At 53.3% G+C, this 27,933-nt stretch overlaps 1 protein-coding gene and 1 long non-coding RNA gene across 4 annotated transcripts; one reads left to right on the top strand and one right to left on the bottom strand.

The window, feature by feature from the left end:
* Positions 1-147: 147 nt before the first annotated feature.
* PRKACA (protein kinase cAMP-activated catalytic subunit alpha) lies at positions 148-27,555 on the bottom strand. 3 transcript variants are annotated; one of them, XM_009193690.3, is made up of 10 exons: positions 27,301-27,555; positions 16,656-16,717; positions 16,068-16,196; positions 12,159-12,257; positions 9,750-9,832; positions 5,862-5,988; positions 5,677-5,772; positions 5,461-5,583; positions 2,078-2,242; positions 148-1,689 (listed from the first exon to the last, which is right to left on the bottom strand). In XM_009193690.3, exons 1-10 carry the CDS (start codon positions 27,344-27,346, stop codon positions 1,564-1,566), a joined length of 1,056 nt encoding a protein of 351 aa, XP_009191954.2. In that variant the 5' UTR covers positions 27,347-27,555; the 3' UTR covers positions 148-1,563. The 3 variants fall into 3 exon arrangements, with proteins under 3 accessions (XP_009191954.2, XP_003915083.1, XP_031515675.1); XM_003915034.5 differs by lacking the exon at positions 27,301-27,555 and adding an exon at positions 23,940-23,997; XM_031659815.1 differs by lacking the exon at positions 27,301-27,555 and adding an exon at positions 22,075-23,006.
* Positions 11,452-12,229, top strand: LOC110741902. The gene is made up of 2 exons (XR_002518908.2): positions 11,452-11,745; positions 12,037-12,229. It is a non-coding gene; the product is annotated as an uncharacterized LOC110741902 (long non-coding RNA).
* Positions 27,556-27,933: the final 378 nt, after the last annotated feature.

The following is a 27,933-nucleotide window of genomic DNA, read 5'->3' as shown; positions in this document are numbered from 1 at the left end:
GAAGGAGTGCCAGAATTTCAGCTAAACCCTGTTTACAAGGACTTCAAGCCGGGACCTGATCGGCTTGCACTCTGGGGTCCGAAATTCCCTTTCCAACCCCCTGGGGGTGTGTGGGTGGGTGATCGAAGTCGAGAACACCAGCGACACTTTTTTTTTTTAAACAAAACTTTATTGGTAATAGTTTTCAAATATGTTTACAACAGCACACTGTTCAAGAGGAAGTCTCGTCCTTCGCAGCACACAGGTTGAATCGCCCCCGCACCCACCCGGGGCCCCACCCCAGGCCTGAGAACTCCTCCTGGGATGGAGAGAAGTTATGAGAGGGGGAAATATGGGGATGAATAGGGTGGCTCCCCAGCGGCTCCCCACTTTTCTATTACGAGAGAAAAAAGCACAAATGAGACAGTGGGGGAGAGGTGATGGACAGCTGACAGCTAAGCTGGAGGAGGGGCGCCCAGGATGGGGGAGGCGGAAGCTGGTGGGTGAGTAAAACAGGCAGCCCCTCCCCAGCAGCTCTAGCCTTGAACCCCGGGCCATGGCGTTGGGGGACTTGGCCTCTTCTGTTCCCTTTTGCAGGGATGCCCTCCCCATTCAGCTGAGGGAAGACTGGACATTAAAATCTAGCGGAGAATAAAATTAAGGAGTTGGGGGAAACGCTGTTGGGAGGAAAGACTTGGGCTTGGGGCTCCCCCTCTGTCTTTTTGGGGGATGACTCCTCTTTGGCAGGGAGAGGGGCAGCTACTTTGTCTGGCTCTCAAAGCCCAAGTGTGAAGACAGGTCTGTTGGGGAAGAAGAGAGCGGAGGCTTCCTAAAGGGGCCTAGACCCTCGCAGGATTGGCAGAGAGGATTCCCCGGGGAGGGGCCCAGGGGAGATTAGCAGCGGGGAGGTTCAAACCCCAGCGCCTCCCTTTCCAAAGTCAGTCTGCTTCTCTTTAAAATGGATTTGGGGAATGGGGGGACATGGGAGGGGTGGGAGTAGAGGAAGGAGGGAGGCACTGGTGGAACTTAAATAAGATTTTAAATTGTTGTTTTTTAAAAAAAATTCTAGCAAGCAGCCCACTGAACATGTCACTAAAAATCTCTCCTTCCCAGTCAGGATTACTCCGAAAGGAAGGTTGGCGCTTCGTTCATTTGCCCTTAGCAAGTGGGGCCTGTGGTTGGGTGGGATGGGGGTGTGGGTGGGGGATGGAGTTAAGTGTGAGCCCCTCTTTCCACACCCTGTCCCTGGATACACCAGCAAGACCTGGTCTGACTGGAGTTGAGAAACTCGTTTAAAACAGGCAGAAGTAGGCTGGGTGGGGCTGAGGGGCTGGGGGGCTGTGGGGAAGGAGGAAGGGAAATGTGGGGGAGGGGGCAGGAGGGCAAAGGGGATGAGGGGGAGCAGCTGATATTTCTGTCCCTCTGATTATCTGGGCTTCCTGCTCCCCCTAACCCTGGAGGGTGGGGTGGGGGTGAAATTAGATGCAAGGAACTCTGGGGCCCTCTGGCTGTTCAATCCAACCCTCCCACCCCCCCACCAAAAAAAAAAAAGAAAAGAAAATCCATGGGGGCACAGGCACACCCCTAAAACTCAGAAAACTCCTTGCCACACTTCTCATTGATGGAGACCCGGATTTCTTCTTCCTCATAGTCGTCAAAGTTACTCGTATCCCCAGGGCCTTTAAACTTTGGTATGAAGGGAGCTTCCACCTGGAGAGGGATCAAGAATCACCCAGACCTCAGCATTCAACATAATCATTATTACAACAATAAATGCGAATGGCCTAACATTCAAGAGATATTTACTTTGACTCAGGCCTGTGCTTACCATTAGGTTATGGATTCCTCTTAACAGCCTGAAACTCTTAATGTAGCCAACTCATCAAAGGGGAAATTATTTCCCAGAGAGGCATCTGCTGCACAAGGTCATGGAATGGCCAAATGACCCCAGAATCCCATTTCTAGACCCCACTGCTCTAAGTTCTCTACTCTAGGTTGCTCCTGAACCTGTGTTCTCTTCTCTTTCTCTCTATTGGCTGTCCTCCCTGACTCGCGGCTTGCTCCCAAACCCTCAGCAGCTTAAGGAGGGGAGACCCACCTTCCTCTGGTAGATGGCGATCCAGTCAGTCGTGGCAAACCACTTGTGGTTCTTGATATCATTGACCCCATTCTTGAGGTTCCCAAAGCGCTTGGTAAGATCTACCTGCAGGAGGTTCCGCAGCAGGTCCTTCAAGTCAGAGCTGAAGTGGGAAGGGAACCGCACCTGGAGGAAGGGGTACAAGGACAGGGTGGGAAGCTGGTCTGGAACTTGGGGAGCCCATGAGGCTTCTTTCTCCATCCAACAGTCCTACTGGGTGGGGGCCTCCAAAGCTGAGTGCCTGCTGGCATCCTGTAAAACAGCTCCTTGAGCCTACACTACAGTTTCCAATTTAGGAAGTGATACTGTGGCCTGAGAATCTGCATTTCTTTAAAAACTTTAAAAATTCAAGAGCTAGTTATTTTAAGTTTTTGTAGAGACAGGGTCTCACTATATTGCCCAGGCTGGTCTAGAACTCTTAGGCTCAACCGATCCTCCTGCTTTGGCCTCCCAAAGTACTGGGATTATAGGCGTTAGCCACTGCACCCAGCAAGAATCTGCATTAAAAAAAAAAAAAAAAAAAAGTATCACTCTTTAGCCCAGGCTGGAGTGCAGTGGTGCGATCTGGACTCACTGCAATCTCCGCCTCCTGGGTTCAAGCAATTCTCCTGTCTCAGCCTCCTAAGTAGCTGGGATCACAGGCTCACGCCACAACACCTGGCTAATTTTTGTATTTTTAGTAGAGACAGGGTTTCACCATATTGGTCAGGCTGGTCTTGAACTCCTGACCTCAGGTGATCCACCTGCGTCGGCCTCCCAAGGTGTTGGGATTACAGCTGTGAGCTACCGTGCCTGGCCCAATAATCTGCATTTCTAACAAATTCCCCAGCAACGGTGATGCTGGAAAGGGGTCCCCTTTAAGAACCATTGCTCTAAGGCAAGTGCTATGATGATTTCCATTTCAGAGAAGGGGAAACTGAGGCTTGGAAGGGTTAAACAGCTCTTCCAAGGTCACATTGAGGCATGGGATGGGGCAATTCCATCTCAGGTCTACTGGACTCTAGAACTTGTATTCTCAGCTGCTGCTGCTGCCGCTGCTGCTGAAAGCATCTTTGCTGGGGTTCAGAGACTTCTGAAATATTCATGCTTATGACAAACTTTTTCTCTCCTCTCTTTCTGCATAGCTAAGGCTCTTCCATTCTTTAAAGCCCAGCTCAACTCTTCTTGAAAGTTTTCCCCATACGCCCTGAGCCCACAGCCTTGTATGCAAGTCATCACTGGAGTTATAGTTGCAAGAAACGACTTCTTGTTCCTGCTGTGCCTCTTACACGCTGTGTGACCTTGGCCATGGCCCTTAACCTCTCTGGGCCTGTGCATGCCTCTCAGATGTGGGGCAGATATCCCAGGGCTGCACGAGGGAGATAATACCACTGAGGGTGTGGGGGAACTAGAAAATGCTACAAAGAAGGGAGTCATGTGCATCTTCTCCTATGGGATCTTCTGTGTTTTTTTTTTTTCTTTTTTTTTTTCCACTCTGGGCCATTTTCTTTTTTTTCTTTCTTTCTTTTTTTTTTTTTCTGAGATGGAGTCTTGCTCTGTTGCCCAGGCTAGAGTGCAGTGGCGCAATCTCAGCTCACTGCAACCTCTGCCTCCTGAGTAGCTGGGATTACAGGCATACGCCACCACACCCGGCTAATTTTTGTATTTTTAGTAGAGACAGGGTTTCAGCATGTTGGTCAGGCTGGTCTCAAACTCCTGACCTCGTGATCCGCCCGCCTCGGCCTCCCAAAGTGCTGGGATTATAGGCGTGAGCCACCGTGCCCGGCCTACTCTGGGCCATTTTAGTGGCAGTTTCTATTCCACCCATGGCAGATGCCTCATCTTTCCTTTTTTTTGAGATGGAGTCTTGCTCTGTCGCCCAGGCTGGAGTGCAATGGCGTGATCTCGGCTCACTGCAACCTCCGTCTCCTGGGTTGAAGCAATTCTTTGGCCTCAGCCTCCCAAGTAGCTGGGATTACAGGTGCCTGCTACCATGCCCAGCTAATTTTTGTATTTTTAGTAGAGATGAGGTTTCACTATGTTGGCCAGGCTGGTCTTGAACTCCGGACCTCGTGATCCACCTGCCTCAGCCTCCCGAAGTGCTGGGATTACAGGCATGAGCCATCGTGCCAGGCCTTCATCTTTCCCTTTTAGTGATGCTATGTGTCCAGCCGGGCACCCCACTTGCCTGAATTTTTTTAAAAGACTGTGTCTGGCTCTGTGACCCAGGCTAGTTTGCAGTGGCACAGTCACAGCTCACTGCAGCCTTGAACTTCTGGGCTCAAGCGATCCTCCTGCCTCAGCTTCCTGATGAGCTGGGAATACAGGGGTGCACCATCACGCCCAGCTAATTTTTAGCTTTTTTTTTTTTTAAGAGATGGGGTCTGGCTATGTTACCCAGGCTGGTCTGGAACTGCTGGCCTCAAGCCTCCACTTCCCAAGGTGCTGGGATTACAGGCGTGAGCCATTGCACCCAAATGCAAAGTTTCAAAGCCAATCAGTGGCAGAGCTGGGACTGGGGTCCGGACTGGGGCCCAGGCTGAGCCTGAGGACGCTCCCACCACAGTGTCGTGACTCTGGGCCGACCAAAAGCTCCTGTGTAGGAGATGCTGGACCAAGTCGGGGGATGGTCGGGTCTTCCCAGCAAGGTGGTTGAGCTGAGGGCACAGGTGGGGTCCCCAACCTCTCTCCTGCTCTTAGTGCCTACGATGATTACCTACTCACCAAAGTGTGATCTTGGCCAAGACACATCCCTTTTCCCAGCCTGTTTCCTCACCTCTCCTGCAGAGGGTGCCACCATCTCAGGGTGTGACTGATGGGGGGATTCTAGGGCCTGGTGGATAGCGGGCACTTTGCGCCTGTCATAGATGTGAGCTGAGATGGTTTCAGCACCCCTCATCCGAACCCTCAGAGTTAGGCAAGTCTGGGTTTGGGAGAGGAAGCATGGGCTGTAAATGCTAAGTGAGAGCACTCCTTGGTGAGGCTGCGGACAGCACCTGGGAACAGGAACCAAATACACTGGTTTTTCTGCCTTGGAATTTGCGAAAACTCACACTAACTGGGACAAGGAGTGACGAAGAGGGTTGCCTGGCAGGGCGGTTTGTGTTCTGCGGCCAAGAAGTTCCTGTGAGGCTTGGGGTTTTGGAAGCTCTTGGGATTCTGGAACCGCGGGGTTGGGGCTGGACAGTGAGGGGGCCTCAAGGTGTTGGCCTCAGTGTGGCCGGTGCGTCCAGCTTCACCACCTGGCCTGACTTAAGGAACTTCTAGATTATTCTGACAACAAGCAGGGCTCCCCAGGGAGTAGGATGAGTGAGCAGGGGAGGGTCTGTTTCTTCCAGGGCTGTGTCCCCGCAGCCGGACCTCACCTTCCCAGAGACGATCTTCTCATAGATCTGGATGGGCTGGTCTGCGAAGAAGGGCGGGTAGCCAGCGGCCATTTCATAGATAAGAACCCCCAGGGCCCACCAGTCCACAGCCTTGTTGTAGCCCTGGAGCAAGATGGGGGGGCACAGGGTGAGGAGGGGGCGAGCAGGAGAGCAGAGCCGGCCTCAGGGGAAGGGGAGGGCTGGGGAGGCGCCTACTTTGCTCAGGATAATCTCAGGGGCCAGATACTCAGGGGTGCCGCACAAGGTCCAAGTGCGGCCCTTCACACGCTTGGCGAAACCGAAGTCTGTCACCTGTGGGCACAAGAACAGGCAGTTGGCAGGAAGGGAGGGTCCAGGCCACGGCTTCCCCAGGGCTGCCCCTCGCCCGGCCTGGTGGGCACCTGAATGTATCCCTGCTGGTCAATGAGCAGATTCTCCGGCTTCAGGTCCCTGTAGATGAGATCCAGCGAGTGCAGATACTCGAAGGTCAGGACGATCTGGGCCGCGTAGAAACGGGCATGGGGCTCGCTGATGGGGACAGATGGAGAGGTGAATGTCAGTGGCCATGCCCCAGAATGGTCCAGCAGGTGGCCCTGCAGAGCCTTCCCCAGAGGAAGACACCTCCAGTCCAGCTGTCAGAAATGCGAGGCACCTGAATCTTAGATAGCCCGACATGGGAAATAGCCTGTAGGTCCACCCACAGGAGAATGGAATCACAGACTGAGCTATAGTCATATAATGGAATTCCACTCACCACCACCACTGCCAACAGGACAGCCCATGCATCCACTCAACAACGTGGCTGCATTTCAAACTGATTATGTTAAAGCAAAAGAAGACACAAAAGAACATGAAGGATTCCATTTATATCATGTCCACGCCCAGACAAAACAAAGGCACGGTGTTTGAAGTCAGAAAGGACAACTGCCTTTGGCGGGGAGGTGACGTGTCAAGAGAGGGATTTGGCCCGGCGCGGTGTCTCATCCCTGTAATCCCAGCATTTTGGAGGGTCGAGGTGGGAGGATCACTTGAGCCCAGGAGTTCGAGACCAGCCTGGGTAACATAGGCAAGATCTCACCTCTGTGTGTATGCAGAGATGTTTGTGTGTGTGTGTATATATATATATTTTTTTTCAGTATTTTTTTTGAGATGGAGTCTTGCTCTGTTGCCCAGGCTGGAGTGCAGTAGCATAATCTTGGCTCACTGCAACCTTCGCCTCCTGGAAACAAGTGATTCTCTTGCCTCAGCCTCCTGAGTAGCTGGGATTACAGGCATGCACCACCACACCTGGCTAATTTTTATATTTTTAGTAGAGACAGGGTTTCACCATGTTGGTCAGGCTGGTCTTGAACTGCTGACCTTGTGATCCGCCCGCCTCGGCCTCCCAAAGTGCTGGGATTACAGGCGTGAGCCACTGCACCCGGCCTCCACCTCTGTATATTATTGAAAAAAAAAAAAAAAAGAAGAAGAAAGGGATTCAAGGGAATTTTCTGGGGTGATAGAAAAGTTCCATATACTGTTTTAGGTGGAGATTAGGTAACTGTATACAACTGTCAAAATTTGTGGCATGGAACATTGAAGAACTGTGCATTTTATTGTATGGAAAGTGAATCTATAGTTTTCTATCTAAAATACAACTACAAGGCCAGCATGGTGGCTCATGCCTGTAATCCCAGCACTTTAGAAGCCGAGGGGGACAGATCACCTAAGATCAGAAGATTGAGACCAGCCTGGCCAACATGGTGAAACCCCATCTCTACTAAAAATACAAAAATTAGCCAGGCAAGGGGGCGTGCGCCTGTAATCCCAGCTACTTGGGAGGCTGAGACAGAAGAATCACTTGAATCCAGGAGGTGAAGGTTGCACGGAGCCGAGATCACGCCACTGCACTCCAGTCTGGGTGACAAGACTGAAACTCCGTCTCAAAAAATAAAATAAAAGTACATATGTAAACTTATAAGTTAATAAGACAAATTTTTAAGCTAAAAAATTTTTTTTGTTTGAACAGGGTCTCTGTTACCCATTCTGAAGTGCAGCAGCGTGATCATGGCTCATGCAGACTTTTTTTTTTTTTCCTTTTTATTTTTTTGAGATGGAGTCTTGCTCTGTCATCCAGGCTGGAGTGCACTGGCACGATCTTGGCTCACTGCAACCTCTTCCTCCCAGGTTCACTCCATTCTCCTGCCTCAGCCTCCCGAGTAGCTGGGAATACAGGTGCCCACCACCACGCCCTGCTAATTATTTTTTTTTGTATTTTTAGTAGAGATGGGGTTTCACCATGTTAGCCAAGATGGTCTGGATCTCCTGACCTCGTGATCCGCCTGCCTCAGCCTTCCAAAGTGCTGGGATTGCAGGTGTGAGCCACCGCGCCTGGCCGGCTCATGCAGTCTTGACCTCCCAGGCTCAGGTGATCTTCCCACCTCAGCCTCCCCAGTAGCTGGGACTACAGGCATGTGCCACCACACCTAATTTTTTCTTTTTTTTTTTTTGAGATGGAGTTTCATTCTTGTTGCCAAGGCTGGAGTGCAATGGTGCCATCTGGGCTCACTGCAACCTCTACCTCCCGGGTTCAAGCGATTCTCCTGCCTCAGCCTCCTGAGTAGCTGGGATTACAGGCGCCCACCACCACGTCCAGGTAATTTTGGCATTTTAATAAAGGCGGGGTTTCACCATGTTAGTCCAGTCTGGTCTCGGGCTCACTGACCTCAGGTGATCCACCGCCTCGGCCTCAGTGCTGGGATTACAGGCATGAGCCACTGCCCCAATCTATTTTTTTTTTTTTTTTTACTTTTTGTAGAGATGGGTCTTGCTATGTTAGGCTGGTCTCAAATTCCTGGGCTCTAGCAATCTGCCCACCTTGGCCTCCCAAAGTGGGATTATAGGCATGAGCCACAGTACCCAGCCTGTATCTTTTTTTTTTTTTTTTTTTTTTTTTTGAGACAGAGTCTTGCTCTGTCGCCCAATTCAGGTGGTAGGCAATCTACGTTTCACTGCAAGCCAGCTCCAGGTTCCACGCCATTCTCCTGCCTCAGCCTGCGAGTAGCTGGGACTACAGAAGCCCGCCACTGCGCCGGCTAATATTTTCTATTTTAGAGACGGGGTTTCACCATGGTCTCGATCTCCTGACCTTGTGATCCATGCGCCTCGGCCTCCCAAAGTGCTGGGATTACAGGCGTGAGCCACCGCGCCCGGCCCCCAGCCTGTATCTTAAACTTACAAATTTATGTAGTTTTATTTTATGTATAAAAATATATATTAAAATCTACACATATAAAACTATTGATCCTATAAAATGAAATATGTAGTATAATTTTTATTTTGGTACCTTAGTTTTCAGAGATGGAGTCTCGCTCTATGCATGGGCACAGGAGTGCAGTGGGGCGCGATCACCATGACTCCACCTCCCGGAGTTCACACCATTCTCCTCCAGCCTCCCAAGGAGGCTGGGGCCTAGAGTGCCACAACCACACCGGCTAATTTTTGTATTTTAGTAGGGCAGGGTTTCACCATGTTAGCCAGGATGGTCTCAAGCCATCCTGACCTCCTGAATCACTGGCCATAAGCCTCCCAAAGTGCTGGGATTACAGGTGTGAGCCACGCTTTTGAACAATTTTTTTTTTTTTTAGAGACAAAACCTCACTATGTAGCCTAGGCTGGTCTCAAATTCTTGAGCTCAAATGATCTTTTCGCTTCAGCCTCAGGAGTAGTGGGATTACAGATGCATGCCACCTTTTGGGGCTCAAAAAATGCACAAAATCAACAGCTTCAATTTTTTTTTTTTTTTTTTTTTGGGCGGCGTGTCTGTCTCCACCCAGGCTGGAGTGCAGTGGTGTGATCTTAGCTCACTGCAATGTCTGTCTCCTGGGTTCAAGTGATTCTCCTGCCTCAGCTTCCCGAGTAGCTGGGATTACGGGTGCCCGCCACCACGCCCAGCTAAGTTTTGTATTTTTCATTGGAAGTAGGGTTTTTGCCATGTTGGCCGGGCTGGGTCCTGAACTCCCTGATCTCGGAGTCTGCCCTCGGCCTCCCAAAGTGCCAGTGAGAACCACCGCGCCTGGGACCAACTAAAGTTTGGACACCTAACTTGCCATGTTTGCTCTGTTTTGTTTTGTGGTGGTTGAAACATCACACATTCCTCAGCATAGGGGAAACAGAAACCCATAGGACCCTGGGAGACCACCTGCATGTTCAAGCATGCTGGACTCCTCTGCATTCCCCGGGGGGCTTGGTCGTGCACTGCCACCTGTGGACACCCGACAGCCTGATGTGATGGGGGGTGGCCTGCTTACCTGAACCTTCCAATCCGCCGTAGGTGTGAGAACATCTCCCCACCGGGCACGTATTCCATGACCATGTATAAGTTTGAGTTGTCCTGTGGGAAGCAGTGGCTGGTCAAGGGCCCACTCCCTGAGACTTGGACCCTATCTGAAGGCCTTGGGGGCCTCCTGGCTGGTGTTCCAACATTAAATGACAACAGCGATCCTGGCTCTCCGTAGGAATCATGTTCTAGGGACCAGAGGCTTTGCTGGCTGAACCCACATGTTGCATTTCATTCTGCCCAGGAAGCAGGGGCGACCCTTATCCTGCTGTTAATGGGTGAAAGTGAGGGCTGGCTCATAGGGATGTCAGGAGCTGGTTAGCCTGCCCTGGCCGGAGGGTGAACTCTGTAGTACCTTGCTCTGGGAGCCTGAGTAAGGCTTTGAGGTCACAGTTTTGTCATCTGTAAAATGGGATCATGATGGGCTGCAAAATTAGTGGGACCCAGAATAAAAAAGGTGGCCCCTGGTTAAAAAGTTATTACGGGCCGGGCGCGGTGGCTCAAGCCTGTAATCCCAGCACTTTGGGAGGCCGAGATGGGCGGATCACGAGGTCAGGAGATCGAGACCATCCTGGCTAACACGGTGAAACCCCGTCTCTACTAAGAAATACAAAAAAAAAAAAAAAAAATAGCCGGGCGAGGTGGCAGCGCCTGTAGTCCCAGCTACTCGGGAGGCTGAGGCCGGAGAATGGCGTGAACCCGGGAGGCGGAGCTTGCAGTGAGCTGAGATCCGGCCACTGCACTCCAGCCTGGGCGACAGCGCGAGACTCCGTCTCAAAAAAAAAAAAAAAAAAAAAAAAAGTTATTACGGAGGGCCGGGTGTGGTGGCTCATGCCTGTATAATCCCAGTACTCTGGGAGGCCGAGGTGGGTGGATCATTTGAGCCTAGGAGTTCGAGATCAGCCTGGGCAACACAGTGAGACCCTGTCTCTATAAAAATACAAAAATTAGCTGGGCATCATGGCATGCACCTGTAGTCCCAGCTACTCAGGAGGCTGAGGTGGGAGGATTGCTTGAGCCTGGGAGGCAAAGGTTGTAGTGAGCTGTAATTGCACCACTGTACTCCAGCCTGGGCAACAGAGTGAGACCTTGTCTAAAATAAATAAATAAATAAATAAATAAATAAAAATAAATGGCTGGGCAGGGTGTCTCACATCTGCAATTCCAGCACTTTGGGAGGTCGAGGCAGGCGGATCACCTGAGGTCGGGAGTTCTAGACCAGTCTGACCAACATGGAGAAACTCCATTTCTACTAAATACAAAATTAGCCAGGTGTGTGGCGCATGCCTGTCATCCCAGCTACTTGGGAGGCTGAGGCAGGAGAATGGCTTGAACCCGGGAGTCAGAAGTTGTGGTGAGCCAAGATCGCATCATTGCACTCCAGTCTGGGCAACAGGAGCCAAACTCCATGTCAAAAAAAAAAAAAAAAAAAATAGGCTGGGCTGGGCACAGTGGCTCATGCTTGTAATCCCAGCACTTTGGGAGGCCAAGGCAGGCAGATCACTTGAGGTCAGGAGTTCAAGACCAGCCTGGGCAACATGGCAAAATCCTGTCTCTACTAAAAATACAAAAATAAGCTGGGCATGCTGGTGGGCACCTGTAATGCCAGCTACTCAGGAGGCTGAGGCAGGAGAATTGCTTGAACCCGGGAGGCCGAGGTTGTAGTGAGCCAAGATCGCGCCACTGCATTCCAGCCTGAGCCACAGAGTAAGACTCTGTCTCAACAACAACAAAAAATTATTACAGATCTCAAGACAGCAGCAGCAGCAGCAAAGCATTAAACCAGGTGTAGGGTCCCTTGGAGCATAGACCCTTGTGCTTCTCTGGGTCGAACGCCCATGAAGCTGGCCCTGAGTGGCCTTTCCTGTTTCTCATGACTACAGCTTTGGATGGCACCCACAACGGCTCCCAAAGGATGCTCAAGACGTGCCTGCAACTGTCATGACAACGCCACCAGGTTGGAACTGGTATGATCCCCATTTTACAGATGAGAAAACTGAGGCTCGGGGAGCTAAGTCTCTTGCCTGGGGCCACACATCAGGAAGTACTGAGCTGGGAACTGAGCCCCGGCTGCCTGGGACAGCGTTTGTGCTCCCGGGTCACGCTCTTGCCATAAACCAGGTGCTGCTTTTGAGGGATGTTATTGAGGTTGGGTGACTCGCCAAGGGTATTGAGCTACAAATTGGCCGGCCCAGGAACTGAACTTGGGTCTACCAGAGTCCCAGCCTGACTCCAGTCCCCTTGTCTCCCTCCTCCAGGGATCTTGTTCTTCCACAAAAGAGGGCAGCCACTGATTGTCCTCAGCTCCGACCCCAGCCCTAGGGGCCAGAAGGCTGGGACCCAGTGCAGTGACCTTGCCCCTTGGCCACTGGGACCCCACCTTGAAGGAGAACTCGAGTTTGACGAGGAACGGAAAGTTGACGGCTTGCAGGATGCGCTTTTCATTCAGGGTATGTTCGATCTGTTTCAGCTTCACCACCTGGGAAGGGTGGGAGGGGAGGGCAGAGAGGAGGGGGAGGTGAGAGGAGACTCCTTTCCCCTGATGCCTGGAGCTAGGGATGCCAGAGCCAGGCCGGTTCCTTCAGCCAGAATCATTTGTGTGCCTGTGGCCTGTCGGGCCCTTGGCTGATGCTGAGGACACAGCATCAGGGAGGCTAGGGGCTGCTTGTCCTTGCACGGCACAAAGTCCAGGGCAAAGAATACATGGGTTACCCCCAGAAAGGTCAGAGCCGTGGTGGAGGGCATCTTGGGGTTGTGGAGAAGCAGTCCCCAAGAAGCCCATGTAAAGTACCTGGCATGGTCTGAGGAAGGGGGAATCAGAGAGGGCTTCCTGGAGGAAGGGGCAGCTGAACTGAAATTGAAAAGACAGGCAGGAGAAGGCCAAGGGGTGGGGGGTTTAGGAACTGCCTTACCCTTGTCTAGAACACTCCACACAGCAACCTGAATCTCAGGCTAACTGCTCCTCAGCCATCAGCTGTCCCCAATAGCAGATGCCATGAGCAGGCACCTGGCACCTAGTCTCTCACTGAATCAGGACAGGAGCCCTAGAGGCCCATGCTGGGAGTATGCCAGTTTGGAAGACCAGACACAGAGAGGGGAGGTGACTTGCCCAAGGTCACACAGCTGGCTGATGTCAGGCTGGTGTGTCACATGTAGTCAGCCTGGTCCCTTGGTCAGCTGTCAACTGCTTTGCTCACACAGCTGTGTCCTCACAGTCTATACCTGCCCTGCCCAGTTCAGTCCCCATTAGCCACAGGGGGATGCTGGGCCCCTAAAATGTGACTAGTTGACTGGGGAGCCAAATTCAAAAATTTTAAGTATCTAAAATATAAATGTAAAAACTGACACCAGCTGGGCATGGTGGCTCACGCCTGTAATCCCAGCACTTTGGGAGGCCCAGGCAGGTGAATCGCCAGAGCCCAGGAGTTTGAGACTAGCCTGGGCAATGTAGCGAGACCCTATCTCTACAAACAACAACAACAACAACAACAACAACAACAACAAAAAGCAATTAGCTGGGCATGGCACGACTATGGTCCCAGCAGCTTCAGAGGCTGAGGTGGGAGGATCATTTGAGCCCAACTGCACTTCAGCGTGGGCAAGAGAGCAAGACCCTGTCTCAAAAACAAAACAACCAGCCTGGCCAAAATGGTGAAACTCTGTCTCTACTACAAATATTAAAAAATCAGCTGGGCGTGGTGGTGGGTGCCTGTAATTCCAGCTACTCAGAAAGCTAAGGCATCACTTGAACCCGGGAGGCGGAGGTTGTCGTGAGTCAAGATCACACCATTGTACTCCAGCCTGGGCAACAAGAGTGAAACTCCATCTCAAAAACAAAACAAAACAAAACAAAAATTAAACACTTGATGTGACTTTCAGGCATAGTTGGAACAACTTGGGCATGTGAATCTGCTTTTTCTTTTTTCTTTTTTTTTTTGAGATGGAGTCTTGCTCTGTCGCCCAGGCTGGAGTGCAGTAGCGCGATCTCGGCTCACTGCAAACTCCGCCACCTGGGTTCACGCCATTCTCCTGCCTTAGCCTCCCGAGTAGCTGGGACTACAGGCACCTGCCACCACGCCCGGCTACCTTTTTTGTATTTTTAGTAGAGATGGGGTTTCACTGTGTTAGCCAGGATGGTCTCGATCTCCTGACCTCGTGATCTGCCTGCCTCGGCCTCCCAAAGTGCTGGGATTACAGGTGTGAACCACCGCGCCAGGCCTGAATTAGCTTTTTCAACTTCCCTCCTTTTTCTCCTCTTTCCAGGAAAAATTTACCCTCAGAGTTGAGACCTGTTGTAAGCATCCAATGGACACTGGATTTTAAAGACACTTCAGTACAGAAAAAAAGGAAATATTTCCGAAGTCATGAAGGACTGGGAAAAAAACAAAAGGAATGTAAAATGTTTCATTAATGATATTTTCACATTGATAATATATGGAAACGGTAATACTGTAGATATACTGGCTTAATTAAAACATATCATTAGGCTGGGCACGGTGGCTCACATCTGTAATCCCAGCACTTTGGGAGGCTGAGGCGGGCAGACCACCTGAGGTCAGGAGTTTGAGACCAATCTGACCAACATGGTGAAACCCCATCTCTACTAAAAATACAAAAATTAGCCAGGCGTGGTGGTGGCGTCTGCAATCTCAGCTACTTGGGAAGCTGAGGCAGGAGAATCACTTGAACCTGGGAGGTGGAGATTGCAGCGAGCTGAGATCACGCCACTGGGCGACAAGAGTGAGATTCTGTCTCAAAAAAAAAAAAAAAAAAAAGCCCCAAACATGTCATTAAAATGAATTTCATGAATGTCATCTGCTTCTTTCACTTTCTTTTTTAATTACAATTTTTTTTTAAATTTTTTATTTATTTATTTTTTTGAGACGGAGTCTCGCTCTGTCGCCCAGGCTGGAGTGCAGTGGCCGGATCTCAGCTCACTGTAAGCTCCGCCTCCTGGGTTCACGCCATTCTCCTGCCTCAGCTTCCCGAGTAGCTGGGACTACAGGCGCCCGCCACCTTATCTGGCTAGTTTTTTTTTTTTTTTGTATTTTTTAGTAGAGATGGGGTTTCACCGTGTTAGCCAGGATGGTCTCGATCTCCTGACCTCGTGATCCACCCGTCTCGGCCTCCCAAAGTGCTGGGATTACAGGCTTGAGCCACCGCGCCCGGCCACAATTTTTTTTTTTTTAAGAGATGGGGTCTGGCTGTGTTGTCCAGGCTGGAGTTGAACTCCTAGGTCCAAGTGATCCTCCTGCCTCAGCCTCTCTGGTAGCTAGGACTACAGGCATGTGCCACCATGCTTGGCTCTTTTTACTGTTTATGATGGAGCAAAGAGAAAATTTAAAATCGATTCTGTGGCTTGGGTTACATTTCTGTTGGTTACATTGCTGCTTTATAGCAGTGCCCGGTATAAAGTTGGATCACAAAAATATTTACGGGAAGAAAGTCCACGTAAACACCACTTTCCCCAAGAATGCTCCTGGCCTCCTCCCTTTGGACTGGTGTCTGACCCTGTGTCACAGTGCCCAGCTTTGAATCCATGGCCAGCCTGGAGAGGGAGCTTTGGGAAGGCAGCACAGGGCCCTTCTGACCCTTGGAGCTGGCACATTATGGGGGCTCGGGGAATAGTGGGTGAGCCTGGCGTGGAAGCTCATGTCCGTAATCCCTGTGCTTTGGGAGCCTGAAGTAGGAGATCACTTGAGGCCAGGAGTTCAAGACCAGCCTGGGCAACACAGCAAGAGACCCCCTGCCTTTAAAAAAAAAAAAAAAAAAATTAGCCAGGCATGGTAGTGTGTGCTTGTAGTCCCAGCTACTCGGGAGGAGCTCAGGAGTTTGAGGCTACAGTGAGCTATGATCACGTCACTGCACTCCTGCTTGGGCAACAGAGCAGGATCCTGTCTCCCCCCAAAAAAGCAAGTGGCCAGGCGCGGTGGCTCACACCTATCATCCCAGCACTTTGGGAGGCTGAGGCAGGTGTATCACCTGAGGTCAGGAATTCAAGACCATCCTGGCCAACATGGTGAAAACTCATCTCTACTAAAATTACAAAAATTAGCTGGGTGTGGTGGTGGGTGCCTGTAATCCCAGCTACTCGGGATGCTGAGGCAGGAGAATCGCTTGAACCAGGGAGGTGGGGGTTGCAGTGAGCCGAGGTCGCGCCACTATACTCCAGCCTGAGCAACAAAGCAAGACTCTGACTCGAAAAAACAAAGCAAGTGAGTGAACGGGTGGATAGGGCACTCCAAGGAGTGGGCACAGTCCAGGCAAAGGCGAGGACGGGCCACCTCACCTTCTGTTTGTCGAGGATCTTCATGGCATAGTGGTTCCCGGTCTCCTTGTGTTTCACCAGCATCACCCGCCCGAAGGAGCCCGTGCCGAGGGTCTTGATTCGTTCAAACTGATCCAAGTGGGCTGTGTTCTGTGGGCAGAGGGGTCGGCAGGCTCAGAGTGCATCCTCCCCGCGGCCTGGTGGGCTAAGGTCTGAGGCATCCCCTCTGCCACCGGCAGAGGGGGCCCCGGGGAACACGTAGGGTCAGCGGGGTTGAGGACGGGGGCGGAAAATCAAGATGGCAGAGGGCGCATTCCTTAAGGCGGGTGGCAGGGGCCAGATCCGGCCCTGGCCTGGGGCCTGGGAGCTGCTGGCAGCTGTGCTATGGGCAGGGGCGGGATGTTGGAAGGGGTGGTGGGATGGGGGTGCCTGGCATTGGGCAGTCAGGTGTCTCCACACAGGAGCCCCCATGGGCACCTAGGGAGTGAATGGGGAGGGTCTGAAGCCTTCTACGGGGTTTCTGAAATTCTAGCTGTGTTGCTGGGACGCAGCCGGGGGCTGGGGGTCACCAGCTCACCCCTCCCCGGACTCTGTACCCGGTGGCCTTACCTGAGCGGGACTTTCCCATTTTTTAAGAAAATCTTCTTTGGCTTTGGCTAAGAATTCTTTCACTGAAAGGGAAAGAGGGGAGAGTTAGACAGAGACTTCCATTTCACCAGGGCGAGTTCAGGTGATTTCTGGGGAGATACTTGGTAGAAATTGGGGTGCAGTTCCCTCAACCTAGAGCCTGACCTTTTTATGGTGCCTCTGGGGGCCCTGGCCGGGCCGTGGGCTGGGCCTCCTTTGCTACAGAGAGGTGGGATCCAGCTGCTACTCCATCCAAAGTGGGGTACAGAGAGTCTCCGGGGTCACTCCCAGGGGAACGGAGGGAGGCACCCAGGCAGGCCAGCCCACCCCCACTCGCCCCAGTTCTGACTGACATTCCACGGCCAGGGCCGACGCCAGCCGAGGTATTTATAGCCTTGGGATTTGGCTGTTCCTCTGGCCCCTTCTCTGGGGAGGCCGGGCCTGGGATGGAGGCCTCGGGGGCTCGGGTAGCAGGCGCCCTTGGGGGGCTCAGCTGTCACCTTGGCCCCCAGCTGGCCCTGTTCCTCTCGTGTCAATCGCAAGGGCATTGCTCCAGAGCTGGTTCAAGGGAAGTCTCACCCGATGCCCACTCCTCGGCCCCATGGCATCCCAAGGCAAACATCACCGCCTGGCTAATGTTGAAACTTCCCCGGCAGACCCTGTGCCGGCTGCTGTCTACACTGTCTCATCTGACTTGCTCGGCAACCTGCCTTGTATCCATTGTGTCCATTTAACAACCCAGAAAACAGGCTTGAAAACAGTCATTCTTATCTCTGCTGAGACGCAGCCCAGCAAAGTGGCTAAGGGCCAGGACTTGGGGACAAGATCCAGTTCAGAGCCCAGCCTGGTCTCCGATGAACTCTGTGACTTTGGGCAACTGATCTCACCTCTCAAGGCCTCAGTTTTCCTCATCTGTAAAGTGGGGTGGTTTTTTTTTGGTTTTTTTTTTTGAGACGGAGTCTCGCTCTGTCGCCCAGGCTGGAGTGCAGTGGTGCGATCTGGGCTCACTGCAAGCTCCGCCTCCTGGGTTCCCGCCATTCTCCTGCCTCAGCCTCCCAAGTAGCTGAGACTACAGGTGCCCGCCACCTCAACTGGCTAGTTTATTTTTTTGTATTTTTTTAAGTAGACACGGGGTTTCACCGTGTTAGCCAGGATGGTCTCAATCTCCTGACCTCGTGATCCGCCCGTCTCGGCCTCCCAAAGTGCTGGGATTACAGGCTTGAGCCACCGCGCCCGGCCTGTGGGGTGGTTTTAAGGAATGAATGAGTTCATCTTGGCAAAGGGAGTTGAACAGTGGCCCATGTGATGTTAGTGCCAGATAAATGTCAGCTACTATTATTTTTTATTTATTTTTAAAATTATTATTATTATTATTATTATTATTGAGATGGAGTCCCACTCTATTGCCAGGCTGGAGTGCGGTGGCATGATCTCAGATCACTGCAACCTCCACCTCCCAGGTTCAGATGATTCTCCTGCCTCAGCCTCCTGAGTAGCTGGGATTACAGGCACCTGCTACCACGCCCAGCTAATTTTGGTATTTTTAGTAAGAGACGGGTTTCACCATGTTGGCCAGGCTGGTCTTGAACTCCTGACCTCAGGTGACCTGCCTGCCTTGGCCTCCCAAAGTGCTGGGATTACAGGCGTAAGTCACTGCACCCAGCCTACTATTTTTTAAATTGAGGTATAAAATATGGGGAGAAGGCCGAGGTGGGCGGATCACGAGGTCAGGAGATCGAGACCATCCTGGCTAACACGATGAAATCCCATCTCTACTAAAAATATTAGCCGGGTGTGGTGGCGGGTGCCTGTAGTCCCAGCTACTCGGGAGGCTGAGGCAGGAGAATGGCGTGAACCCGGGAGGCGGAGCTTGCAGTGAACCGAGATCGCACCACTGCACTCCAGCCTGGGAGACAGAGCTAGACTCTGTCTCAAGGAAAAAAAAAAAAAAAATATGGGGAGAGAGGCTGGGTGCAGTGGCTGACGTCTGTAATTCCAGCACTCTGGGAGGCTGAGGTGGGTGGATCACGAGGTTAGGAGTTCGAGACCAGCCTGGCCAACATGGCGAAACCCCATCTCTACTAAAAATAAAAAAATTAGGCTGGGCACGGTGGCTCACGCCTGTAATCCCAGAACTTTGGGACGCCAAGGCGGGTGGATCACTTGAGGTCAGGAGTTCAAGACCAGCCTGGCCAACATGGTGAAACCCTGTTTCTACTAAAAGTACAAAAAAAGTAGCCAAGCATGGTGGCTGGAGAATCGCTTGGACCCGGGAGGCAGAGGTTGCCGTGAGCTGAGATCATGCCATTGCACTGCAGCCTAGGCAAGACTAGAGCGAGACTCTGTCTCCAAAACAAAACAAAACAAAACAAAACAATTAGCCGGGCATGGTGGTGTGTGCCTATAATCCTAGCTACTTGGGAGGCTGAGGCAGGAGAATTGCTTGAACCTGGGAGGCAGAGGTTACAGTGAGCCGAGATCATACCACTGCACTCCAGCCTGGGCGACAGAGCAAGACTCTAAGAAAAAAAAAAAGAAAAGAAAAAATAAAATAAAATACGGGGAGAGACTGGCCATGGTGGCTCACGTCTATAATCCTAGCACTTTGGGAGGCTGAGGTGGGCAGATCACTTGAGGTCAGGAGTTTGAAACCAGCCTGGCCAACATGGTGAAACCCTGTCTTTACTAAAAATACAAAACTTAGCTGGGCACGGTGGTGCATGCCTGTAATCCCAGCTATTTGGGAGGCTAGGGCAGGAAAATCTCTTGAACCTGGGAGGCAGAGGTTACAGTGAGCCGAGATCGCACCAGTGCACTCCAGCCTAGGCGACAGAGTGAGACTCTGTCTCAACAAACAAACAAACAAACAAACAAACAAACAGGGAGAGCTGGGAATGGTGGCTCACACCTGTAATCCCAGTGCTTTGGAAGGCCGAGGTTGGAGGATCGCTTGAGGCCTGGAATTAGAGACCAACCTGGGCAACATAGCAAGACCTCATCTCTACAAAAAATAAAACAATTAAAAAATTAGCTGAGCGTAGTAGTGGTCCATGCCCGCAGTTCCAGCTACGCAGGAGGCCGAGGCAGGAGGATCTCTCAAAACCCAGGAGATTGAGGTTGCAGTGAGCTGTGATCGCACCACTACACTCCAGCCTGAGCAAGAGTGAGACTCTGTCTCAAAAAAAAAATAATACTCTGGGAGGCCGAGTTGGGGGAATTGCTTGAATGCAGGAGTTCAAGACCAGCCTGGACAACATCAAAACCCTCTACAGAAAATAAAAACATTAGCCAGGTGTGGTGTTGTGCACCTGTAGTCCCAGCTACTCAGGAGGCGGAGGTGGGAGGATTGTTCAAGCCCGGGAGGTAGAGGCTGCAGTGAGCCGTGATTGAACCATTGCACTCCAGGCTGGGTGACAGAGTGAGGCCCTGTCTCAAAACAAGAAAAGTAATCATAAAAAAACCTCAAAAACAAATATAGGGGCATTGAGGGTTCAAATTTTTTTTTTTTTTTGAGATGGAGTCTCGCTCTGTCTCCCAGGCTGGAGTGCAGTGGCGCGATCTCTGCTCACTGCAAGCTCCATCGCCTCCCGGGTTCACGCCATTCTCCTGCCTCAGCCTCCCGAGAAGCTGGGACTACAGGCGCCCGCCACCATGCCCGACTAATTTTTTTTGTATTTTTAGTAGAGACGGTTTCACCGTGTTCACCAGGATGGTCGCGATCTCCTGACCTCGTGATCTGCCCACCTTGGCCTCCCAAAGTGCTGGGATTACAGGCGTGAGCCACCGCGCCCGGTCGAGCGCTCAAATCTTAAATGCACAGCTTGACAGATTCTTGCATTACGGACTTGTCCTTTAACCACCACCTAGGGCTACAAGGGACCAGCCCCTCGCTGAGTGTTTTCTATGCTTCGTTCTCACCCTCTGGGGTGGGAGCTGCTGTTATTCCCACTGTACAGATGAGAAGACTGATCAGGTCTGAGGTCACTGACCCGCCCCCCACTTCCCATGAGATTAACTACTTCACTGCCGACTCAGCCATTGGTTTCAGCGCTGAGTCCAGGGCACCAGGGTGGCCAATGTGGACAGAGCTGCCTTCAACCCCCTGATGTTCCTGGGTTTGCTACCACCCTGAGGGGCCCTGTACACTTGCCCTTTGGCATTGCTGGTTGTCTGCCTGCCAGGAATTCCACATGGCCTTGGGGGGAGCCACCCCCCCTACCTGTCCCCAAAGCTCTCCCTCAGCATTCAGAGAGAAGAGCCCTCATGGGGCTAGAAAGTGGTAGATGGTGGCTGGGTGCGGTGGCTCACGCCTGTAATCCCAGCACTTTGGGAGGCCGAGACAGGCAGATCACCTGAGGTCGGGAGTTTGAGACCAGCTCGACCAACATGGAGAAATCCTGTCTCTACTAAAAATACAAAATTAGCTGGGTGTGGTGGCACATGCCTGTAATCCCAGCTGCTCGGGAGGCTGAGGCAGGAGAATTGCTTGAACTTGGGAGGCAGAGGTTGCGGTGAGCCGGGATCGCGCCATTGCACTCCAGCCTGGACAACAAGAGCGAAACTCTGTCTCAAAAAAAAAAAAAAAAAAAAAAGAAAGTGCTAGATGGGGGATAGAGAGAGACCGTGGCCAAGAAGGCCCCACAAAGAATGACCCCGCCAAGAGGGGACAGGCAATGAGTGGCCAGGAGTCCTATATGGTGCCTGGCTGGGCCACCAACTAGCGCAGGGGCCTGAGCCTGGGGGCTGCACCAAATCCAACGCTTTCACTAGCAAAACCTTTGTTTGTGTGTTTTGTTTTGTTTTGAGATGGGGTCTTGCTATGTTGCCCAGGCTGGTCTCTAACTTCTGGCCTCAATGGATTCCTCTACCTTAGCCTCCCAAAGTGTTGGGATTACAGGCGTGAGCCACTGTGCCTGGCTTCACTGCTAGAACCTTTGTGACCAAAAACATCTTCTTTGGAAACCTCCAAATAATCCACACAGAACTCAGCAGTGGATGGGGAGGGTGGAGGGTGCCCTCTTGGGATTCTACCTTCACCCACACAAGAAGGCAGAGAGGTACCGGGCTTTAAGGGAATCCAAAAGGTCTGGTCGGTTTTCCCTTTGCTCTTAGCAAAAGGGAAAGAATTGTTGAATCCTGCACCTCCCTGACTCGCTGAGCTCCCAGCCTCTGGCTGTCCGCTGGTGCCCCATGGAGCAGTTCCACAGGGTGCCCTGCTGTTAGCATGGCCCTTCTCTGGCCTCTCAAAGGACCAGAGAGCCCAGGCTCTGGCGCCACTAGCCTTGTGAGCTTGTCAGATTTGGGGATGGGGCATGGGGGAGGCCAGTGCCAGGAGGAGCAGGCAGAGAGAGGGATGATGGGGGAGGGGCAGGTAACCTCAATCAAGAGGCCCCACACTCACCTCTGCTTCCTGTCTCTTCCAGCAGAGGGTCGAATAAAGGGTGGGTGGGATGGGGTGATCTGGGGGCCTTCTGTCCCCTGGCCAGGGAGGCTCAGGGTGCTGGCTGTCGCTCAGGCCCCCAGAAGGTGTGGTGCAGGTAGCCCAGGAAACGTACAGCCAGGTGGGCCCAGAGGAACAGCTGCAGCCACAGCTGGAAGGTGGTCTCCGAGTCCCCACCCTGGCTGCTGCCTGATCCCAGATCCATCCCCGGCCCCCCTGGGCTCTCCCTGGAATCTTCCTTTTGCTGAGAAACCAGGAAAATGCAGAGCCTCTAAGTCAGCTTCCTTGGGAAGGCCTCAGGGGACCAGGGAGGAGGAGCTGGTTGCCACAGAAGCTTTTAAAGGTACCTGCTCCAAGCTGGCCAAGGTTTGCAGAGGGCTTCCTTGGCAGGAGCCGATGGGAAGATTCTCCCGAGGGTGTCCCTCTGGCTGGCCTGTGTGCCCCAGGGCGGGGCCATAAAGCTAACTTCCCTTTCCAGGGACTTCACTGCTCCCGGGACGCCAGGCCCTGCCTTCCTCAGTGGGCACTGGACTATGCAGAGGACAGTGCCCGGTGTGCCCACAGCAGTGCCCACTGGGCAGAGGGGAAAGAGTTAAGGTTCAGGATCAGGCAACAGCCAGAGACTCCCTGGGGGCTAAAGAGGCCCCAGAGCTCTCTTAATTCGCTGAAAGAACAGCTGGAGAGAAAGGCTTGGGGCAGGGGGTGACAAGAGCCACCCTGCCTCCTCCCCTGAACTCCCTTTCAGTGTGGAACCCCCAAATCCTGCTATCCTGAGAGAGGAAATGGGTACATCTGGCTCTTTGCTTTGCTCCTATGCGTGGGTGGAGAGGGGAACGGCATCCCGGGATGTCCTTGGCCTCTGTCAAACCTTGCCCTGTGCTTGGCTCTACTCTCGGCCATGAAAGTCCAAACCGGAAACGAGCGGCTAAACCCAAGGGTGGGGGAGGGGGAGGCAGCCTTGACCATCTTCCTCCTTCTTCCCAGATCCCAAAAGAAGCGGAGAGTCAGTGGCAGCCTCTTTGAGAGTGCCCAGCACCCAGGACCCCTGCTAGCTAGCAACAGGAAGTGGCAGAGGATGGTAACCCAGCCAGCTGCTGGCCTATACAGCCTGCCGCCCTGCCCACATCTCCCACACGGGGGGTGCCAGCTCCCACTGTGGTCCAGATTCCATTTGGGCTCATAGAGAAAACTCCTTGACACCCCTGGAAAAGCCGGGGCCACAGCAGAAGGCAGAAATCTAGAAACTTGCCCTGGGAATGGGGAATTGCAACAGCAGAATATCAATTTGGGCAAGGGGCTCGAGGGTCTCCCTCGGAAGGAGCCCAGCCTCAGAACCCCCTTCCTCCAGACAACAATCTCAGACCCTCTGCCCTTTTGAAATCTGGCTGTCCTGGGAATTCTGGGGCAGGAATGCCCAGCCTGGGCTGGGCCCCCTACTCGAGGCTGGCTGATTCCTCCAGTGGAGCCTGGATTCCCTCCTCTGGGCTTACCATGCCACAACTCTGAGCTGGACCCCAACACTGGGATGGCTCATCCCACAGTCTGAGCTGAACCCCAACACTGGGATGCACCTCTCCACCACCCTTGTCTGAGCTGGCCCCCCTGCTGGGTGGACCATCCTCCCTTGTTTGAACTGGGCCACCGATCCCCTCTGTTCTTCCCCAGTCCGCACAGCCTGGGGCTATACAGGAGGCGTTTCCAGGGCCAGCCAGGGGTTCACATCCTCCTCCTCTTCGCCTGTGCCCCAGACCCCTCTGCAGCCCCTCCCTGACTTGAGGGGCAGCGTGTGCCTGGGAAGTTGCTATAGTAACAGGGCTCAGCCTCACCATCGCTGGAGTTGGAAGCCATCACTCAGTCCTGTTCTCAGGGCACCGGGACTACGGTGGCTGGGAAGGCTCATGAGACCTACCGTGTCTGCCGAGCTGTCCATCCCCAGAACCCTCCCTGCAGGGGGAGCTAGGGAGACGTGGGGTGGGATCAGGAAGAGAAATCCAACCCAGAGGCCACTAGGGTGCAGAGGAGGGACAGATAGGACCCTCCAAGTTTCTGTAGACGTGGTTGCGCTAAGGGGAGAGCTGCCTTGACAAGACCCTCTTGGGCACCCATACAACTGCCAAGGCACAGAAGGTGTTTGACCGTCTTAGGCATCCATAGCATGTTACATGGCACTAGTTCTTCCCATCTAGGGTCTTCTTGGGGGGTGCTTTTCTCTCTTTGCCGGGATCTGCTTGTGTCCCGGGGATGGGGGGGGCTCCCTTTTACCAGCTCTGCCTCTTCCCCTATGGGCCAGCTCCCAGGGGTATCTTCAGTCAGTGCCAGCCACGACCTGAGCCCCACTTGGCTGTCTGACCTGGGCGCCTGCCCTCTGGGGCCGCTGCTCCCTCTCCATTCTTCGAACCTGGCCAGCATCTGGGACTTAGTCTTTTTTCTCGGCCCTCTCAGCTCTCCCAATGGCTTTGCCATCTTTGGGTGTAGATTCTCCCCATTCCACTCCAGGGCTCATTCTGGATCCCTGGCCTCTTGGGAGGAGGCGGAGTCTGTCCTGCCCTGGCAGAGATGGTACCACAGGGGACTGCAGGATGCTTAACTGGTGCCTCCCAAGGCTTGGGCATTTTCCTGACCCCAGTCGGGCCGGCGTCTGGCAGATGAAATCCAGGTGCCCCCTGCAGGCTGGCCTGGCTACTGCCCCCGCCCCTGCCCCACCCTTGTAAGAAGGCAAATTTTGTCTAACTCTATCCTCTCAGAATCAGAGCGCCTCAAAGCAAAGATGGACTTCCTTCCTCATCTTATTTCCTTCTCTGGAAGCCTCTGGGAGGAAGTACAGCTTCGGGCGTTTCTCAAAGTGTGACATGGTCCCATTGGCAGAACATGACATGATTTTCGGGATGTTTCATTTATCTAGTTACACTGTATTTAATGTGTATCAGAGAAAATATAACTGGCATAGCAATCCCATGATTTCATTTATATTATTGTTTAGAATGAGCTCCAAGTTTACATCTGAACAGAAGTGAGTAAAATTTTTATTATTTTAAATTAAGAAAATATGATAGAGTAAAAATCTGGGAGGCTGCTGAAAAATGTCAGAGTCGGGAAATTCTGGGGTCCAAGAAGTTTGCTGGTAGGTGGATCTGGATGTGAATCCTGCCTCTGTGACATCATCTATGTCATGGCTGTCATTTCTGCCAGAGGGCTCCTTTGGAAAATTTGGATAACAGCCCGTTATGAAAGTCACTAGAGTAGATATATCTATCTGCCTGGCCATTTAGCCTGTGGCACAGCCTAGATGCCCAACAAATAGTAGCTCTATTTTACCATGATCATTCATTCCTGGGTGTCTGACCTGTGCTCTGAGAGAATCAGTGGTTCCTTCCAGAGCCTCTGATCTTTTTCTTGGGATCCTTTTTCCTGTGCAGCTTTCCACCCGCCACCACATGTGTCTGATAGCCTTGAAGGTTTTCCAGGACTGTCATCTCCCCAACTTTCACCTGAGCCACCGTAATACATAGCTGCCTGCCTCCACCTTCCACCTCCCAGCTGGCCTCACCTGCTGGGGGCCTGACTCCTCCCCCTCTGCCAAGTCCCCTCCAAGCTCATGCCCAGACCTTTTTTGGACACTACCCACCTGCTCCTCTGTCATCAAGCACTCAGCTACAGGCACTTCCCTCCCCAGCCCCCGCCCATTGGTGACATGTCAGGCCTCTTCATGATTGCTCTGTAACTCTGAGTTCTGCTATCTGAATCCGTATAGGAATAAAGTTCCCTGGCTTTCATACCTTTCTGGGAGGGGGCAGTCAGGGAACTCAGATGCTGGGGTTTGAGACCAAAAACTGGCCTTCCTTTTCGACTAATAGTTCTGACTATTTCTGGGTAAGTGGACAGGGGATCCCAGCCGCCTTCCAGCTTTCAGACTGACGTGACAACAATTTAAGAGCTATAAGAATTGGGAATGGGGTTCAAGACCATTTCTGATGGTATTTCCAGATAGAGAATCTCTTTCTCTGGCTGGCTGGAAAAGGCCAACATAATTTGGGGGCAAGTGGGTGAAAAAGGTCTCTCTCTGGCTGAGCCCTGGGAATGATCAGAATCACAAGACATCAAAGCAAATCACTAGACATCACCCATTACTCTCTTTGACTGCCTCCCCCTCCCCAGTGCTCTTTCTGACCATCCCAATTAAAACCGAATGAACCTCGCTAAACGCAGACACTTTTCATCCCAAACCAGGAGCGGTGGAAGAAGCCCCAGGCACTGGGTGAATGACGGAGCCTCAGTTGTGAAACGACCATTTATTGAGGGGCCCTCCATGGAGCCTAGAGCTCACTGCAAGGCAGGAAATGCGAGGGGGCTCTGCCACCACCCCCCTACCCCAACGCAGGAAAGAGGACGCAATGAATCCCAACAAGACCAGCTCAAACTTGGCTTTGGAAGCACTGAAGCAGTTCTCTACGTTCATAAACAGTCTGCTACCCCAGCCAGGGACAGACGCTTGCTTGGAGGACGGAGCCCAAGCAGAGAAGCAGAATGACAGAGTGACAGGATGAGAGAGGCAGAGGGACCCAGAAAGATCCTGTCCCCCATGCCAAGTGACACAGAAGAAAAAAACACTGCTGGAGGTGGCTCTGGGAAATGCTCAGGGGGTAAGATGGGTTTGGAAGGGGGGGGCTGTGCTAAGGTGAAGAGGGAAGACAGGAGAAGATGCTTTGGGGAGGCTGGAGGGTGAGGGCCTGGTGGCAAGGGTCCCTGCGCGGGTAGAGCGGAACAGACCTCCCTTGTTCCCCAAGAGCGGCGAGCATGGGTCAGGGTCAGGCAGAGGATCCCAGGCGACAGAAGTGAGTGAGGAAGTGGGGGGATTAGAATCTGGGGAGAGGGGCCAGGAAGGAGGGAGTGGAAGGCAAGCAGGGGCCCATGGGAAGCCCAGCAGTCATACATTACCATAAGTTTGGCAGTGACAGCTGGGGGGGGGAGCACGGTCTTTGCAGTGTGGGGAGCGGCCAGGGGGAAGGGGACCCCTACAGGGGGTACTCTGCGGGCCCGCGGGCCCCAGCCTTGGACAGGCCGGGGCACGGGGCGCTGGGGGGTGAGCAGAGAGGAATGGGGGCCCCGTAGGGGGAGGGGCCAGGCGATGGACAAGGCCAGGACTGGGCAGCGCAGGGCCGGGATCGGGGTCACGGCCGGGGCACTCACCGCTCTCCTGCTCGCTGCCCTTCTTGGCGGCGGCGGCGTTGCCCATCGCGGCGGCGGCGGCAGGCCAGTCAGGAGAGCTGCGGCGCGGCGGGTGCTGGCGGCGGCCGGCGGCCCCGGAGCGCGCTGGGCGGCGGCGGCGGCGGCCCTCGGGCTGGCTGCGCTAGCTGCGGCGCCGCGACCCCCGCCCAGCCCCTGCTTCCCGCGTCTCTCCGCGCCCGCCCGCCCGGGAACCTCAGCCCAAGATCTCTGCTGCTGTCCGTGACGCCCCCGCAGCCCGCCGCTCATTGGCCTAGGCCGCCCTGACTGACGGCTCCGCGCCGCCGCCCATTGGCCCTCCGGCGACCTTCTCGCGCCGCTATAGGCTCTCAATCTCGTGACGTCACCGCGGACTCTCGGCCATTCACGCGCTCGTGAGGCCGCAGCTGGGCGGGCAGACGCGTCCGATTGGCCAAGGCGCTGGACTGGGCCCGGGGTCCGCCCCGCGAGGCCGCCGATTGGCGGAGGTGCCCTGTTCGACAAGCCCCCAGCAGAACGCTCAGTGTCAATCCGGGGGTGAGAGGGCGGGGCAGAGGCGCAGTCTGCGAGCCCGGGCCGGCGGGGCGGGGCGGCGGAGGCTGGCGGGCGGCCGCGCAG

The sequence above is a fragment of the Papio anubis genome, chromosome 20, assembly GCF_008728515.1.
Source record: "Papio anubis isolate 15944 chromosome 20, Panubis1.0, whole genome shotgun sequence".
Taxonomy (NCBI): Eukaryota; Metazoa; Chordata; class Mammalia; order Primates; family Cercopithecidae; genus Papio; species Papio anubis.
Note: the sequence above shows the minus strand (reverse complement) of the source record. Positions and strands in the feature narration are given on the sequence as shown.